General features: G+C 44.3%; 1 protein-coding gene across 1 annotated transcript in view; it reads left to right on the forward strand.

The window, feature by feature from the left end:
• The window catches only part of FER1L6 (fer-1 like family member 6), a 160,139-nt gene that overhangs the window by 44,231 nt on the left and 96,783 nt on the right, over nucleotides 1-19,125 (forward strand). The window contains exons 7-12 of the mRNA XM_053245966.1: nucleotides 23-101; nucleotides 2,197-2,353; nucleotides 5,599-5,785; nucleotides 7,642-7,834; nucleotides 10,000-10,349; nucleotides 12,932-13,040. Of these exons, the coding sequence (XP_053101941.1) occupies nucleotides 23-101; nucleotides 2,197-2,353; nucleotides 5,599-5,785; nucleotides 7,642-7,834; nucleotides 10,000-10,349; nucleotides 12,932-13,040 (1,075 nt within the window). The remainder of the gene's footprint in view (nucleotides 1-22; nucleotides 102-2,196; nucleotides 2,354-5,598; nucleotides 5,786-7,641; nucleotides 7,835-9,999; nucleotides 10,350-12,931; nucleotides 13,041-19,125) is intronic.

A 19,125-nucleotide genomic window follows, 5' to 3' on the forward strand; every position in this document is an offset into this window, starting at 1 on the left:
TTTCATGCATTTCCCTCCACAGGTTATGCATAACAAGCTGATAGGGAGCATATTGATTGGCTCCTTTAAAGTAGATTTGGGGACAGTTTACAGTGAGCCAGGTATGATGTATATTTTCCATCTGCCCCTTCTCTTGTTAAACAATGGTTTTGTTCCCAGTTATATCTTAGGCTGATTGATGGTATCTCTATGCATATGGCTGCCATTTTTTAAAAAAATCTTGGACTGCTGATTGCTCGTGAGTGAACAGATTATGTGGGGGGAGCTTTATGAGGGGCCAGAAAACAGCTTTTCAGTTCTTATGATTCACAGAAGCATTCCTCCTGAATAAGAAGCCATGCTACCAGAGGCGTATATAGGGAAAATAGCGCCTAGGGCAAGCATTGAAATTGCGCCCCCTGGCCAGACATCTGACACCCATCTTTCAGATAACTTTACCATAATATCAGCTCAAAAATACAAATCAAGCTCGTTAATCTTTTAATATTTCAAAAACTATTTAGCAGTGGGCATAGCCAGACCAAAAAATGCTGGAAAACTACCAATTTCAGTATGCTGGGGCTCATGAAATACCCAAATACTATGTGGAGGTGTACTTGGAAAACTAAACAGAAGTGCCTGTCTAATTCTCTACTATGCATTGTAGCATCACTATTACATACGTTTTAAAAATAAATGGAGAATTTGCCTTTCCCACATACTCTGAAAATAATTAAAGGATATGCAGAGTAAACTGTGTCACTGCTTGGAATATATTCTAGTATTTCGGAAAGACAGTTAAAATGAGAGAAAGAGAGAAAGAAACTCCCAGTGGGCCTTCACACTAAGGATTTCACACTGATTCAAAGACAAACTCACCATTAATAGCCATATTATTAAGACATCACATTTAACTCACTTATCACAAGAAGCAAAGTAAGAGCAAATGAATACAATCCTTGCTCATAAGCTTCAGCTCAGTATTCACAAGCCCTTTGTACATAGTGCCAAACTGAATATGTGTACAGTGAGTTATATTAAATTTTAAAAAAATACCTGTAGCCCCTTTCGGGGGCTTCCTATAGGGCATGGTGGGGGGCTGCAAAGGACCCCCATCCCCCCGCCAGCCTCTTAATTCACTGCTGCAGCCTGACCCGGGCTGATTTTTGGGCCTGTTTGGGACTACAAAGATCGGCGTGGTGGCCATTTTGGAAGCCGCCATGCATGCTCAAATGGCCTCTGCAAAGCCTAGCAAGGCCTAGGGCCTCACAGGGACCATTGGAGCATGTTTGGTGGCCATTTTTAAAAATAATGTTGTTTTTTTAAAAATGGCCACCAAAAATAAAATGGCCACCGCACATGCTCAAATGGCCTCTGCGAGGCCTGGCATGGCCCATGGCCTCACAGAGGCCATTTGAGCATGCGCAGTGGCCATTTTGTTTTTGGCAGCCATTTTTTTAAAAAAAATGTTCATTTAAAAAAATCACACACCCCTTCAAGTGGCGCCTGGGGCACGTGCCCTGCCTGCCCTACCCTAGATACGCCCCTGCATGCTATTAGATAAGTCTTCCTCTTTCTGCTATGTTTAAGTCAATCCTCATCATGGTGTGTATTGGAGCTTGGTTGAATCCAAATCCTTGAGTTTTCTGTGCAATTCCTTAAAAATAAAAAACAAAAATAAAAAACACCCCAGCAATTCAGAAAAAGCAGGTATTTCTAAATCCACCAGTACTAGTACTGGATACTGTAATATGCATTCAGCTGCCACTGAAAATGCCACTGAAAATGTAAGCCATATGTCTATGTTTCTGGCATGGCCCCCTCCATAACATCTAATACAATTTACCCTTGGGCTGATATCATGATGTTGTTCATTTCTCCACTGATGCGCTACCTCATTGGCTGTTACTGGCAGGGGGTGGAGAGGAAATGCAATTATTCGATAGGGATATATTCCTCAGTGTATTTAATATGTCATCCTTTGCCAATTATGGTTTCGTGGTATTTGAATTCCTGGCTCTCAAGGTTATCTGTTTGACCTTGACAAGGAAGGGTGCATTCTTAATTTCCCTTCAAGAGAGTTCTCTGTTTTGGTTCTCTTGGCAGATACAATAGTTATTGCTAGTAACTTGTTGACTGCTAATGCACATGTCCCCTTGAGAAGCAGTGATTTCAGAACTCTCCTGCGGTATCATTCATGCTTGTATGTTTTTCCAGGTCATCAGTTTTGTGACAAGTGGGCCCTTCTCACAGACCCTGCTGACATTAGGACCGGAGCCAAGGGATATTTGAAATGTGACATCAGCGTTGCCGGGAAAGGAGACACAATACAGGCCATTCAGAAAACAAGTGATGCGGAAGAACAGATAGAGAAGTACGGTCATGACTTAATTGCTTTCTGTCTAGCTGGCACTCTGATTCTGTAGATAGATCCTGTTGCAAAGCAAAGGCTTACTGAGTGGCTTGCACCGCTACAGCTAGAGAGGGCTGGGCAAACCTGGCCCTCCAGAATAGAGGTTTTCAATGTTGGGTCCCCAGATGTTTTTGGACTTCAACTCCCATAATCCCCAGTCCCAGCGGCCTTTGGTTGAGGATTATGGGAGTTGAAGTCAAATAACATCTGGGGACCCAACATTGCGAATCCCTTCTCCAGATGATGATGGACTACAAACTCCATCATCCCCAGCAGTGTTCCCTGTAACTGGGATTCCCAGATATTGTTGACTACAACTCCCAGCAATCCTAGCTGCAATGGCCTTTGGCTGTGGATTCTGGGAGTTGTATATGACAACATCTGGGAATCTATGTTATAGGGAACACTGATCCCCAGCCACAATTTGTGTCTGGGGATGATGGGAGTTTTAGTTCAGCAATGTCTGGAGGGCCATGTTTGCCCAACCCTGAGCTAGTGGATTATTCTAATCTTGACAAAAAGGGGCAAATCTATCCTGCTACAGAGGGCCTACCTGTATGATAGATCTAAACTGGTTCCATAGCCATTTCTTTTCTCCAGGGAATCATGAGAATTGAAATTTGATGAGGGATGCTGTGTGTGTGTGGCTGTTGGGGAGGATGTGGCTAGGGGGCTGTCATGGAGAGTGGCTGCACTTCTAAATTTGTGACTATACCACTGCATAAGGCTCCAGTCATGTAGTTTGGTTCTAATATTTGATATTTTAGAATAGTTTGAAACTGAGCGGTTTGGGCCATGTTCACACTCACATTTGGGGTTTACAGCAGTTTAACTGCCATAGTTTTCCTTCCAATATCCTGGGAATTGTGGTGTGAAGGAGCTGATAATATTTAGCATTAAACAGTTGATCAAAGGAGGTCTTGCTTCGCCATAGAAGAGGCTGGTTTACACAATCTGTAATAGGGTAGGACAAGGGAGTAGGGATGTGCATGGACCAGTTCGGAGGCCATTCTACTGGTCTCCAGACCGGTCTGGACACGGGGCGGTTCGGATTTGGAAGGGTTAGGGTGGGGGGTTCCATCAAGGGGGGGGGGGGGCTTTACTTACCCCTCCCGCGTTTTCCCAACTCCGGCGCCGTAGTTAGTGTAAAAATCCGGTGGCAGGATCCCTCCTTGCCGCCCACTTCAATCTCTGATGGCTCCTCCTCCATGGTAAACAATCGGGCGGCAGGATACCTCCCTGCCGCACCCTTGAAGCCCCCTGCCATCCCCTTCAATCTCGCCCCGACCGCTCGCTTGCGGCAGGGAGATGTCCTCCCTCCCCCTTCCCTGCCGGGCTGCAAAAGTCTTTAAGAAGCCTTTTGCGCGTGCGCAAAACAGGACATCTCCCTGCCGCGAGCGAGCGGTCGGGGCGAGATTGAAGGGGACGGCAGGGGGCTTCAAGGGGGTGGCATGGGGCTTCAAGGGGGCGGCAGGGAGGTATCCTGCTGCCCGATTGTTTACCACGGAGGATTGTTTACCCCTGCAGTGAACAGGCTAGGCCGAGCATCTTATAAAGCTGAGGCATGGCGAGCGGAGCCTAGTGAGTCATTGGTTGCAGCTGAGGCTGCCTGCCAGCTGGCTTCCAAGTAAACTCCTCCTCACAAGGAGACCCTTTTCCTTGCTCACAAGTAGCCCTCAACCCAAGTTCCTTTCTAGCAGCCAGGTGGGCACTCTGACTGCATTTGCAGAGGGCTTCATGGGCCTTCCTCCGGTGCGGTTTGATCGGAAGGGAAGGCTCCTCCTGATCAGAGTCCACAGAGGGTCTCGAGGGGGCCCCCATGCCCACAATGGTCTGGGTATGGGAGACTCTCTCTTGGAGGGTTCTGGGATGCTCTGTGCTGTGGCATCCCCTGGCTCCAAGGCCTCGGGAGGGGCTTTGGGCAGGTCCCCGCTTCCTGGTTCGGTGGTCTCCGTACTAGCTGGGGCTTTAGTGGGCATGTCTGGGACCTCTGTTTCATTGGTTCTAGCCTCCTCTTGATCCTATTCAGGCTCACTGCTAACGTCCCACTCACAATCTGGTTTCCTGACTACCTCCTAATTGAACTCCTCCCAGTCTGTCTCAGGTGGTCTGGGGCAATCCCTGACACCAGAGGGTTGCTTAATTTATTTGCCTCAAGCAGAAACTGCCATTTTTGCAAATGAATGCATGCATGTATCCGCTTCCTTCATTAAATGGATGGAAGAGCTATGGTGGGGCAGGTGGGGCAGGGGACTGTCAGAGCATCCATGGCTGGAACAGATCACCCTATCAGAGGCACAAGAAATGTGCCTGTTTATTTCTACTGCTTATTTTCACTGTGCTCACAACCACTAGTGTGTGTGAAGGAAGGAAGGAAGGGAGGGAGGAAGGAAGGAAGGGAGGAAGGAAGGAAGGAAGGAAGGAAGGAAGGAAGGAGATGATCTGACATGGGGAGCAAACACCAAAGATTTGGTGAAGAGAGCACAGCGGAGATTATACTTCTTGAGGGCTCTCAGGAAGAATAGTCTTTCAAATAATCTACTGCTGATGTTCTACCGCTGTACCATAGAGAGTGTGTTAACCTATGGAATCTGTGTGTGGTTTGGGAGTTGCACAGTCAGGGAAAGAGCATTGCTGTCCAAGGTTGTTAAGACTGCGGAGAGAATAATTGGGTGTACTCTTCCCACTTTAGACCAAATTTATGCCACCAGGAGTTTTAACAAAGCGGTAGAGATAGTGCAGGATCCCACGCACCCTGGAAATGATCTCTTTCGGCTTCTGCCTTCGAGAAGGAGGTACAGGGTCATAAAAGCCAGGACCAGCCGCTTGAGAAATAGTTTCTATCCAAAAGCGGTGTTAGCTCTGAACGCAGCAAAATACAGTTTCTGATGGGGTTTTTGTTTTTAGGTTTTTTTAGAGTTTTTTAGAGCAATGGGTATATGGGGTGGGCGGTATATTGGGATATATTTAGTTATTTCTTGTTAGGTCCTGTAGAGGTTGCTGTAGATTCTTTCAATCTCGTTGTTCTGTACAGGACAATGACAATAAAGATTTATTGTATCGTATCGTAAGGAGTGAGTGAGTGAGTGAGTGGCTTATCTTGTCACATTCTCCATTTCTGACCAATCAAAGAGACTGAGCAAACATTCTTTTGGAATAATTTCATAGAATTTTCTTTAGTGAGTGTGTATTTCTGTGTTTTTTAGGAGCCTCTTGATTCCCAAAGGATTTCCATCGGAAAGGCCTTGGGCCAGATTTTATGTGAGAATCTACAAAGCTGAAGGGCTTCCCAAGATGAACTCTAGCATCATGGCCAATGTCACCAAAGCATTCATGGGTGACAGTAAAGACCTTGTGGATCCATTTGTGGTGGTCACATTTGCGGGTCAAATGGTAAAACAGGGACTGTAGAAGTCACCAATGCCCTTTCTTATCTGCTGATTTCTTTTCTATTTCTTCTCATGCTATTACTGTCAACTAGAAATCCTCAAATTTTGTTTTCTTGCATTGAATTGTAGTCTTCATTGCACATTAGGAGTAAGGTCAATATTTTTGATGTTAATGAGCTATTGTATTGATTATAGTCTATATGGCACTGGAATTATGTAATGCAGTGAAAACTAAAGGGCTAAATATGCAAAGGAATCCCAGTCTACTTTCTAGGGCCTTGACTATGTTACAGATTTACACTGGTTTTCTTTATACTGCCATGGTTTCCTCCAAAGAATTCTGGGGATTTTAGTTTGGCAAGGGTGCTAATAATTCTTTGCTAGAGAACCCTAGTTTCCTTTACAGAAATACAATTCCCAGGATACTCTGGAAAGAAACAATGACTATTTTGTCATTGTTAATAATAAATTTGGCCTATTTTATTATTAGATTCATATACCATCTTTCATAAAATTATCCCAAGGCAATTTAGTTTCATCTAGGCTTAAACCAGTTTAAGTCTGCAGATATAGCGTTATATGAAACAGCAGCAGCCTAGATGAAACTAAATTGCCTTGGGATAATTTTATGAAAGGTGATATATGAATCTAATAATAAATAAAATAAAAACAGCAGCTTCATATGCTGACCAAAATGGAGGCATGTAGAAAAATCTTTCAGAGACTGTCTCTGCTGTCGTCCTCAATGATCTTGACTGAATATATTCTTTAAGAACATAACAAGGACCACCCTGGATCAGGCCCAGGGCTCCTCTAGGCCACACTGGGCAGTGGTTCAGAGTGTTGGATTAGGACTGGGGAGGTTCAAATCCCCATTCAGCCATGATGCTGACTACATGACTTTGGGCCAGATGCTTTCCTCACAGGGTTGTTGTGAGGCAAAAAATAACCATGTTATTTTTAGCTCCTTAGGGGAACAGCGGGATAAATACAGGTACCCCTTGTTATTCACGGGGTTCCGTTCCAGCCTACAACTGCGGATAACTAAACTGAATAATGAGATCTTGAGTCCATGGGAATTGGGGGTTTAGGTTCCTTGAGCCTTAAAAGGTTTTAAAAAACCACATAGAAATAAAGGAAATAAAGCACAGTTCCTTGCTCTCCTGACCTCCAGCTTTCCAGAACGTCACCTGCAAACCCCCAAATCCTCCAAAATATTGAGATTTTCTTTAAAAAAAATTTATTTTTTAAAAAAAGAGCCACAAAATTGCTCCATGCTGCAAGATGGGGGCCAGAAATGACATCAGAAGTTATTTCTGGCCACCCAGGTACCACGGATAGGTGAATCTGGCCTATTTATAAAACCATGGATAACAAGGAGGAGAGCTGGTCTTGTGGTAGCAGGCATGACTTCTCCCCTTAGCTAAGCAGGGTCCACCCTGGTTGCATTTGAACGGGAGACCACATGTGAGCACTGTAAGATATTCCCCTCAGGGGATGGAGCCACTCTGGGAAGAGCGGAAGGTTCCAAGTTCCCTCTCTGGCTTCTCCAAGATAGGGCTGAGAGAGATTCCTGCCTAAAACCTTGGAGAAGCTGCTGCCAGTCTGTGTAGACAATACTGAGCTAGATGGACCTATGGTCTGACTCAGTATACGGCAGCTTCCTATCATCCTAAGGTCGGGTCTATATTCCCTGACCACGGATACGTGAAACAGACACCTCTGAGAAGCCCTCAAGGGGAGCATGAGGGCTTACAAGTGATAAACAATGGTTTTGTGTGTGCAGCATTTCTGCTGTATGTGGAACAGGATCACTGGATCAGGATGAATGCCCACAACGCCTATGATCTTTAATTTTAGGGCCGGACAACAGTGCAGAAGAACAGTGCTGACCCTGTGTGGCACGAACAGGTGGTCTTTAAGGAAATGTTCCCACCACTCTGTCGAAGGGTCAAAATCCAGGTGTGGGATGAAGGCAGCATGAATGATGTAGCTCTAGCCACTCACTTCATTGACTTAAAGAAAATCTCAAATGAACAGGATGGTGATAAAGGTAAAGAGCTGTGGGTGTGTCTGTTTGAAAGATACTGAACAGTTTAAAATGTCAGTGCTGTAAGAGTTTCTCTAGGATTTGTGGAATTGTCTTTCTCCCTATGACCAGGAGAGCTAAGATCAGAGCACTTTTCATTCTGAACCAGCTTTTGGAGACTGAATATATATTGGCTGGAACTGTGGCACTTTTTTTGTAATGCATTTATCATTTTTTAAATTACTTTTATTTGGTGAGTGTATATATCAGTTCTAGGTCAGGGCATCTCATAATTTTATTTTATGGTGCATAATAGACCTATGGTGGTTTCCATTATTTCCAAAAAATTCCATTATTTTTCCTCCTTACAGGGAATTTGTACTGGAACACTGGGAACCAATCCTAAGGGCAATAGTAGTGTCTGTGCATGTGCAGAATTCGTTCCCTCAAATTTAAGTATATACACACTCCTAGGATTCAAGGGCATGGAAAGATTTCTTGATTCCTAGATTCTATCCTAGATCACAAAGATATTCAAGGCACAAATTAAGCACTTGCTCTGCACATACTAGGAGTATTCTTCTTTCAGGGTTAACTATGGGGAAGGTCAAGGCTTCATTAAAGATACTGAAAAATATATAAGGAGAGAGTGGTGCTGATGAAAATGCAAAGAAAAGAGTTACCACCCAGTAGAACAAATGTATAAATGATAGAAACTTCTTAAAACACTTCATTAATATAAATCACCTGTTATGCATAAATCACTTAAATCACTTATTGTAGTAAACACTGAATATATAAAAACCACTTTACATAAATCACTTAACAAGGTTTTAAATCACTTAAATAAGTGATTTAAGTGATTTATGCATAACAGGTGATTTATATTAATGAAGTGTTTTAAGAAGTTTCTATCATTTGTACATTTGTTCTATTGGGTGGTAACTCTTTTCTTTGCATTTTCATTAAAGATACTGGCTGACACCCAGACTAACACTGCATTTGTGCAATAAAGTTGTGTACCCACAAGAAAGCTGCATGGCTGTGCAGAATCCCAAAGTTGCATTCTTGCAGTTTTTGCACTTTTGCACAAACCTGGAGAAAGAGGCTGCCCACCAAGAAGTGCACCTCAGGCTGCACACCTGGTTGCACAAGGAGATTTGTGTAGTGCAACACTAGTCTGGAATGCAAGCTACCAGCATAGCAGAGCTACTGTATTTACCTGAATCCAAGACTAGTTTTTTCCTAAGTTCTTTGGTGTTAGAAATGGGGAGTCGTCTTAAATTCAGGGAGCTGTTATTTTGGGGTACATACAGGGCTATCCTGTATTTAACCTCTGTTTATAAGGGGTCATCTTAAATTCAGAGTCATCTTCTATTCAGGTAAATATGGTAGCTAGCGCAACATCCTTGCATTTCCATGACATGTTTACACAAGTGCAGTGTTCATCTGAATCTCAGCCACTAGGTTTTCCACAGTGTACCTTACAATGTGTAGAGCAACTGACACTGAAGCACTTCTCACAGTCAGTGAGAAGAGTTTCTGGCGGGTCTGCAGGGAGAGCGGGCTTAGCCTGCTCTCCCCGCAGACAAGCAGTCTCTAAGCCCTGGGAGGCTGGATCGGCCGCCCCCCACAACTGCGGGCTCTGTCACGAAGCCGGTGGATCGGGGGCCACCCACCCCCTGAAAGTTCCAGGATGCCCTGCGTGAGCGCATGGGGCATTCTGGAGAGACCCCCAAGGCCGGAAGGCTGGCTGCAGTGTCGCCGCGGCGTGTGTTGCGTGTGTCGCCGCGGTGGCACACGGGCAAAAAAATTAGGTTAATGGAGCACTCGATCCGTTAACCTCATTTAAGGGGAGGGGGAATTGGGTGCGCTAGCCGCCTTGGAACCATTGGGTTCGCCCGTGAGCCTGGTGGTTCTGACAGTCAGTAGAAAGTGGGCTATGTTTCCTTAGCCCGCTTTCTACTGATTGTGGGAATAGCTTCACTGTCATTTATATCTGAGAAGCTATATCTGCTTGTGTAAATTTGCTTGTGAGTAGGTGTGCCAGTCCGCTCTAAGTGGCAAGCTATTTGAACCTTCTTGCAAATAAAGTTAAGTTACGAACAGGCATGCTTGATTGAAAAGGGGACATTAGTCTTTTTTGTCCCTCATTGTTCTGATGTTCATTGCATGTGTATTTTCTGAAGGGTTCTTGCCTACCTTTGGGCCTGCTTGGATCAATCTTTATGGCTCACCCAGGAACCACAGCTTGATGGATGACCACCAGGAGCTCAACGAAGGGTATGGTGAAGGTGTCTCTTTTCGGGGACGCCTCCTGATTGAACTTGCCGTGGAGATCCTTTCTGGAGGAGCCCATGAGTCAAAGTTTTCAAAGATGATTAAGGACATAAAGCTGCCTTCCAAAGATAAAGACTCCAAAGGCTCTAAAGGAACAGGAAAAGACAAAGACAAAGGAGAAGATGGAAAGCCATCCTCTCCATCAGATAAAACAAACTCAACGGATGTGGAAGTTGAGCCATTTGATGTGCCACCTGAGGTAAATCTTAAAAGTTTTTTAAAATTCCAAGTGTGGGCTAATTTACAGGGTACGCTCCTAGACCTAGGGCATGTTTGGTTTAGTCCCCATAATGTCTCCCTCAAGGAGCCCTGAGAAGTGTATTTCTGTAAGGTGTCTGGAGATTTCTAACAGACAGTTTGCAGCACCCGCACCGAACTACATTTACCAGAGTTCCTTTGGGAAGCCATTGACAATTAATTGCATCTGAAACCTGTTTAGGTTTGTAGTGTAGCCGTGTCCTTATGAAAGTGGTCCTCCCTAATCACTAGTACTCTACTGGGGTTTTATTTTGAACATAAGAACAGCCCTGCTGGATCAGGCCCAAAGCCCATCTAGTCCAGCATCCTGTTTTCACACAGTGGCCCATCAAATGCCACTGGAAGCCTACAGGCAGGAGTTGAGGGCATGCCCTCTCTCCTACTGTTACTCCCCTGTAACTGGTACTCAGAAGCATCCTGCCTTTGAGGCTGGAGGTGGCCTATAGGCCTCCAGCTAGGAGCTGATAATAGACCTCTCCTCCATGAACTTATCCAAACCCCTCAGGTTGCTGGCTGTCACCACATCTTGTGGCAGAGAATTCCACAAGTTGATTATGCATTGTGTGAAAAAGTACTTCCGTTTGTTGGTCCTAGATTTCCTGGCAATCAGTTTCATGGGATGACCCCTGGTTCTAGTGTTATGTGAGAGGGAGAAGAATTTCTCCCTATCCACTTTCTCTCTCTACACTGTGCATGATTTTATAGACCTCTATAATGTCTCCCTGTGGCCATCTTTTTTTCTAAACTAAATACCCCCAAGTGTTGTAGCCTTGCCTCATAAGAAAGGTGCTCTAGGCCCCTGATCATCTTGGTTGCCCTCTTCTGCACCTTTTCCAGTTCTACAATAGCAATAGCAATAGCAATAGCACTTACATTTATATACCGCTCTATAGCCAGAGCTCTCTAAGTGGTTTACAATGATTTAGCATATTGCCCCCAACATTCTGGGTACTCATTTTACCGACCTCGGAAGGATGGAAGGCTGAGTCAACCTTGAGCCCCTGGTCAGGATTGAACTTGTAACCTTCTGGTTACAGGGCAGCAGTTTTACCACTGCGCCACCAGGGGCTCAATGTCCTTTTAAAGATGTGGTGACCAGAATTGTATGCAGTACTCCAGGTGTGGCCGCACCATTGTTTTCTATAAGGGCATTATAATATTAGCTGTTTTATTTTCAGTCCCCTTTCTAATGATCCCTAGTATGGAATTGGCTTTTTTCACAGCTGCCACACATTGAGTGGACAGTTTACCACAAGTTAACTTTATGATACACTTGTGGTACATGCATATACCGTTGAACAAGATGGCATATCATCCTTAGTATGTAAGTCGCCTTCCTATTTTTCATCTTTGGGATGATTTGGTGCAAATATAGGCACCTTCCCCAAAGTGGGTCTTCCAACTATGGAGGTCTCAGCATGAGATGGGTCCTCAATATACTGAGGAGATGGTCAACATTTATTTAATATAGTTTAATTTTTTTAAAAACCCTTTCATTTGGTCATATATCTTACATCATTGGTCATAATACAGGTGAAACTCGGAAAATTAGAATGTTGTGCAAAAGTCCATTAATTTCAGTAATGCAAATTAAAAAGTGAAACTGATATATGAGACAGACGCATTACATGCAAAGCGAGATAAGTCAAGCCTTAATTTGTTATAATTGTGATGATCATGGCGTACAGCTCATGAAAACCCCAAATCCACAATCTCAGAAAATTAGAATATTACATGGATCCAAGAAGACAAGGATTGAAGAATAGAACAATATCGGACCTCTGAAAAGTATAAGCATGCATATGTATTCAGTACTTGGTTTGGGCCCCTTTTGCAGCAATTACTGCCTCAATGTGGCGTGGCATGGATGCTATCAGCCTGTGGCACTGATGAGGTGTTATGGAAGACCAGGATGCTTCATTAGCGGCCTTCAGCTCTTCTGCATTGTTTGGTCTCATGTCTCTCATCCTTCTCTTGGCAATGCCCCATAGATTCTCTATGGGGTCAGGTCAGGTGAGTTTGCTGGCCAATCAAGCACAGTACACTGTATACTTTTCAGAGGTCCAATATTGTTCTATTCTTCAATCCTTGTCTTCTTGGTTCCATGTAATATTCTAATTTTCTGAGATTGTGGATTTGGGGTTTTCATGAGCTGTACGCCATGATCATCACAATTATAACAAATTAAGGCTTGACTTATCTCGCTTTGCATGTAATGCGTCTGTCTCATATATCAGTTTCACCTTTTAATTTGCATTACTGAAATTAATGGACTTTTGCATGATATTCTAATTTTCCGAGTTTCACCTGTATGTGTTTCAAGCAAAATTCAACTGAATGCAAATGCAGCTACTAAATGGGAGGAAACCTCAAAGGTACACAGTAGACATGGCTTAACAGAAGACTAACCTTAATATGACTCTTTTGATTTCTTCTTTATAAGACAGCTGAGCAAATAACCAACTGCACAGAGAGCACCACATATAATAAATAAGATTTGTTATATTTTCCCCCCATCATCAGATCCATGAGGAACAATGTGAGGAATTTCTTCTCTTCGGGGCATTTTTTGAAGCCACAATGATTGATAGGAAGGTTGGAGATAAACCAATAAGCTTTGAGGTGTCTGTTGGTAAGTGTACAGCACACTTCTGAACATGTGAAGCTGCGTTTTATAGAATCAGGCTGCAGAGGCTACAGCTGGTATATTGTTGAGATGTACATGCAAGCTCTAGTTCAGTATTATCTACATAGGCTAGTGGCAGCTCTCCAGGAGTCCAGCTTAGAGTGTTTCACAGCCTTGCCTGGAAAAGCGAGAGACTGAACCAGGGACCTTATGCATGCAAAATACAGTGGTAGACTGTGCTCGGCAACTGAGCTATGGTCCCTGATCCTTGTTATTTAGAATTGAAATGTAGCAATTGAAGGATATAACTTGTTCAAAGAGAACAGAAGCAATGGAAAGCATTGTAGTAGTAGTAGTAGTAATAGTAGTAGTAGTAGTAGTAGTAGCAGCAGCAGCATTGCTTTTAAGCCGCCCTGACTCCTATGGGAGTAGGGCGACATATAAATCTAAATCAATCAATCAATTAATTAATTTAATTATATGTCAAAAGCCTACAAACCTGCACAAAAATCTAACAGACTGAACATGATAACCTAGTGGGGAGCAGCCTAATGAAAATAAATGAAGAAGGAAATTTAAAAATAACATTGTAGTTGTAATCTACTACAGACTAGAGGGTGTGCACAGACCGATTTTTGTGATTTGCTTAGAATTTGGACCGAATTTGAACCGAACTGCCAGTTTGCGAACTGGTTTGGTCAAACCGACCGGCCGTTCCAATCGATCCAACCAGCTCGACTCAGTCCGACGAGCTATGCTTGTAAAGGGGGATCTGGTGAGGTTCCCCCTTTACAAGCAAAGAAGAATACTTTGTTTCAGGGAGTAAGAATCAGAATGAATGAATAACTTTATTATAGTCTTTGACCAGCCAAGAGTAAGAATCGGATGTAATGGGGGACCTTAACTAACCTAATATCCATTGGGAGACAAACTGCAGTAAGCATCTAATCTCCAACAAATTCCTGGCATGCCTTGCTGACAACATCTTCTTTCAGAAGGTGGGGAAAAGAAGGAGATCACCTTTCCTTGACTTGATCCTGACTAATTAGGTTGATGAAGTTAATGTAGTGGGACTTTGGGGGGAAAGTGACCATGTAATGCTGGAATTCTTGAAGGTGACTGTAATCAAATACATATCTTGGATTTCAGGAAAACTAATTTTAATAAGCTCAAAGAAGTGCTAGGTAAGAGTCCCACCACAACCACTGTAGCAGAGTGTAACAGAGTGGAAACTCAGACTTTTTAAGTTTATTGGACAAAGTTACTAGGTTTTATTACTTAACTATTAGCAAATCGTAAATAACAGTCCTTCTCTGAGTGAAAGATCATCCTTACAGAAAAATAGTGGTCTCAAACATCCAGTAAGAAATACAAACTGACCAGTCAGTCTATAGAACTAATGATTGACATGAATATTCCAAACTCTACCACAAGCCTGTGTACATACAGTACATCTGTGGCAGGAACAAAGACAATACATCAGTGGCAAGAACATAAATCCCAACAACCACCACTGCCTTTTGGTGCAGTACGGATGCACCAAACTGCACCTGAACTGGATGGGCCAGTTCAGACCGTCGGATCAGGCCCAGTTCGGCTCAAGGTCGAGCCAAAACACCCCCCCCCAGTTGGGGAAAGGGGAAACCGCCAGAGACCCTCCTGTGGCCACAGCAGCACCCCCAAAGGTGGTGAGTGTTTAACACCCCCCCCCCCACTTTAGAACCCCTGAACCAACTCAGATTCGAGCCAAGTCAGGGGGTCTGTCTGGCGGGGCAAAACTGAACATGCCTGGTTCTGAGGCAAAACCAGTTTTGGGCCACCCCTATGGTGCAGGCCCCTGCCTTATTAGCAAGGTTAGAGAGGTGTCCAGCAAGTCAGGAACTAAGGATGTCAAGGGAGCTGTCCAGCTACAGCAGGCCTGCACAACATAAGGCCTGGGGCCAGACCTGGCCCTTGGGGACTTTTTTGCTGGCCTGCAGGTAGGAATATGAGGAGGTCCTGTCCTGCTGATGAGCACCAGTGATTTGATGTAGTTGGCTCCTGGAGACTGGACACCACTTGCCCTGGGTCAGAGCCCGCTGACCACCTCTCATTACTCTTTCCCCTTGCCCCCCCCCACTCCAACCCTCTCACTTTCATTAATATTTTAAATAATAAATTTTAATATAATAATAAATGTGCTGAAATCTATCTATCTTATCTATCTATCTATCTATCTACCTACCTATCTATTTATTCGATTTCTATACCGCCCTTCCAAAAATGGCTCAGGGCGGTTTACACAGAAAAATAAACAAATAAGATGGAACCCTATCCCCAAAGGGCTCACATTCGAAAAAGAAACATAAGATAGATACCAGCAACAGTCATTGGAGGTCCTGTGCTGGGGGTGGAGAGGGCCAGTTACTCTCCCCTTGCTAAATAAAGAGAATCACCACATTAAAAGGTGCCTCTTTGCTACGTTAGCAGGGGTCTTAGTAATTGGCCTTGGTCCCCAAACACTAAGTCATGGTTGCTTCTGGCCCACGAGGCGATTGAGTTGTGTGCCCCTGAGCTACAGTATCACTGCGAGCTAAGCAATATAAGTAAGTGCATGTTTCTTCCTTCGAAGTATGATTCAGAAATGAGAGGCCTTGTGGTGCTGGATGGGCACTGCACTTTCAGATCTGGGCTTCCTTTTGGTGTCACCATAATCTTTATTCCCAGGGTCCTGGGAGTGATTTAGGAGGTTTGGGGCATGGAGCCAGTGTGGTAGGTCCCCTGAATTTGCAGCCTCCTTGAGAGTGACCTTTTGCCAGGTGGTGGTGGTTTTCTGAGGAGTTCTCATCCACTTCTGGGCTGTTCTGTCAGGAAAGTAGGGGAGCATAATATAATACAGATTCATATAATCAAAGGTAAAGTTACACCAAATTATGCTTATGGTAGAATTTTAGGTGAATTTGGAGAGCCCTGCTCAGAAGGAACTCTAGGAATTTTTGAGAATAATGAAAAGTGTTTAGATACATAAGACTATGGAAAGGTCTCAAAGTTTGGCAAAGGTTCTAGGTTGCCGAAAATTCCACTGAAAGTGAAATTGAAGAGAATTTGTTGGGCCATTTTCTAGCAAAACAATCTGTAGGTGTTTTGAGGTAAGTTAAAAGAATGTCAGTAACATTAGTGTCATTGCTCCAGGAATTGTTTTGTTTTGACTACTATGACTACAAATATTTATATACCACTTTTCAAGAAAAGTTGAAGCAGTTTACATAGAAAAATAAATAATAAAGTTACTTCCCCTGTTCCCAAGGGGCTCACAATCTAAAAAGAAACACAAGATAGACACCAGCAACAACCATTGATGCTGTGTTGGGATTGGATAGAGCCAGTTGCTCTCTGCCTGCTAAATACAAGAGAATCCCCACTTTTGAAGGTGCCTCTTTACTTCATTAGCATTAGCAGGATTTGCACAGTTGCTTTTTTAAATGTGGGAGCTGACGAGTTGGCCAAACAGGGCACTAAAAGCATCTTTGTCTCTCTCTTGTACTATTCATGTCATGTATGAATGTGGTTAACTCAGGATAGAACTCTGGTGAGAAATCAGATCAATTTGTGGCCAGCCTAGGTTTTACATTTACATTGCAGATGCTGCCTCTGGCTGACATCCTGTGTTCGTGAAAGGGTAGCATCTGCACTTCAGAAGCAAAGGAGAGCTGTACTGTGGACTCAGAGAACAGGTTGCAAAGAGTGCTGCCAGGGTGAAAACTGTGACACACAGAGACATACACACCATGCAAGCACCTTCGCTTCCAGAGTGGGGATTTCAGTGCTGCTGCCAGGCATCCTTTCCTTGCACAGACACAATGTTAGTCAGGATGTCAGTAACTTCCTTTTAAGCTTCATTACCGACACCAAATAAACGCTGACACTGCTGCTTATTTTAGGTCAGCTGTTTCCCAAGTGGGCAAACAGAAAATAACTATATAAATGTTAAACAAGGTGGAACAACATCACCAAACATGCTATATTGGCATTATCAGGCTGATATCTCCGAGTAGCTCCTACTGAGGGCCAGAATGTAGAGTTCAGAAAAATCCTGCAGATCATAAACCTGCAGAACAGCTCGCTTTTAACCCACATTACTCTGCCCTGCCCTGCTGATATGGAAGGTAGCAGCATGGCATTATCATTCACTGGCCATGTGTTTCTCTCTCATGAGGAATTGGGTGTGTAGGGAAAGGCCTCATAGGCAAATAAGGCAATGCCTAATCTTTACTTAAACATGTGCTGGGGAGAGGCTGAATGTGAATGTGTAAGAACCTCATTTGTGTATTTACACAATGGAGAGCAGGCTCTTGCTCCCGAAAGAAAATGTTTCCTGGGTCTGGTTCCTTCTCCTGAAGAAAGGCCAGGGAAGGGGATTTGTGTGTGTGTACATGTGTTTTAGTGCATGCACACATGTGCACACACACATGCGTGTATGTAGGATGTGTGTGTATTGGGATCTACATTGGGGAGGAAAGCTGGTCTTGTGATAGCAAGCATGAATTGTCCCCTTTGCTAAGCAGGACTCACCTTGGTTTGCATTTGGATGGGAGACTACATGCGAGCACTGTAAGATATACCCCTTAGGGGATGGGGCTGTTGCTCGGTGGAAGAGGGTCTGCTTTGCATGCAGAGAGTCCCAGTTCAACCCCTGGCAAAGACCCCTGCCTGAAACCTTGCAGAGCTTCTGCCAGTCCGTGTAGGCAATACTGAGCTAAATGGACCAATGGTCTGATCCAGTATGAGGCAGCTTCTTCTTACATTTCATAACGTCACTAACTATATAATTACCCTCCTGTCCCATTTCCTAGATACCTTGTACAGTGACTCTGAGGGAGAGGGATCCTCTCCAGTGTGGGTCAATAGGGAACTGCTTAGGGACCTGGCAGATCCCAAGTTGGCCTGAGGTCCAATCTGAGAGAGAGCACTCTGTGAGCAATCAAGAGAAAAAGTCCAGTGCCTCAGGCTCCCTCCTCCGCAATTGGAGAAACAGAGTCTGTAGCTGCAGCACAGCACCAAGCCCCTAAGGGCCCTTGTTGCTATAAGTTCCTAGCAGATATGACAGTGGGAATATCTGGAGGCTACCCAGAAATGCCAGAGTGTACAGTTCCAAATCAGGGCTTCTGCCCTCTAGCTTTCTTCTAAGGGATGAGTCTTGGGCACTGAGGAAGCTTGTTCTGCAGTTCAAATGTTCATTTAAGCTTGGAGCAACTTCTCTCTTGCCTGAGGGCTCTCACAGGTTCTGAAGAACGTAGCCTTTCCCTGGAGCCTAAGATCTATTGCCTGATATATGCTGACTAATGCCAGACACCTCCTACTCCAGCTGAACCCAGACTTATCACAGATTCAGTCACGTCTCTCCTAGCTGTACCTATTTTTATAGCTCCTGTTTCCTTGCTAAAGTTTTCTAGACAAGCTTTGCCCCATTAAAAAAAAAAAAAAGAATCATAGTGGGTTTTCAGTCATTACATAGGAACCTGCCATATACCGAGTCAGACTGTCTATCTCAGTATGGTCTACAACGACTGGCTGCAACTTCTCCAAGGTTGCAGGCAGGAATCTCTCTCAGCCCTATCTTGGAGGTGCCAGGGAGGGAACTTGGAACCTTCTGCATGAAAGCATGCAGATGCTCTTCCCAGAGTGGCTCCATCCCCTAATGGAAATATCTTATAGTGCTCATATGTAGTCTCCCATTCAAATGCAAACCAGGATGGACCCTGCTTAACAAAGGGGACAATTCATGTTTGCTACCACAGGACCAGCTCTCCTCCCTCAAAGAACATCCTCAAGAAAGTACTTCTGCTGCAGGAAAATGATATCTGATGTGTTCAAAATGTAAATTTTTTTGCAGCCGGCGGGGGGGGGGGAGGTGATATTTGGAGTTCTATTTTGAAGACCGCATTTCAAAAATCCTTTGTTAGAGCCAGAGACAGTCTTTCCATGAGGCACGATGAGGGGGTCGCTTCAGGCGCTGGTGCGGGAAGGGTCGTGACTTGGCAAGTGCTAGGCCTTGGTCACCCCACCCCCTGCTGCCACTACCCTTCCTCACCACACAGGGGCACACAGTTCA

This window comes from Hemicordylus capensis, chromosome 4 (assembly GCF_027244095.1).
Source record: "Hemicordylus capensis ecotype Gifberg chromosome 4, rHemCap1.1.pri, whole genome shotgun sequence".
Classification (NCBI taxonomy): domain Eukaryota; kingdom Metazoa; phylum Chordata; class Lepidosauria; order Squamata; family Cordylidae; genus Hemicordylus; species Hemicordylus capensis.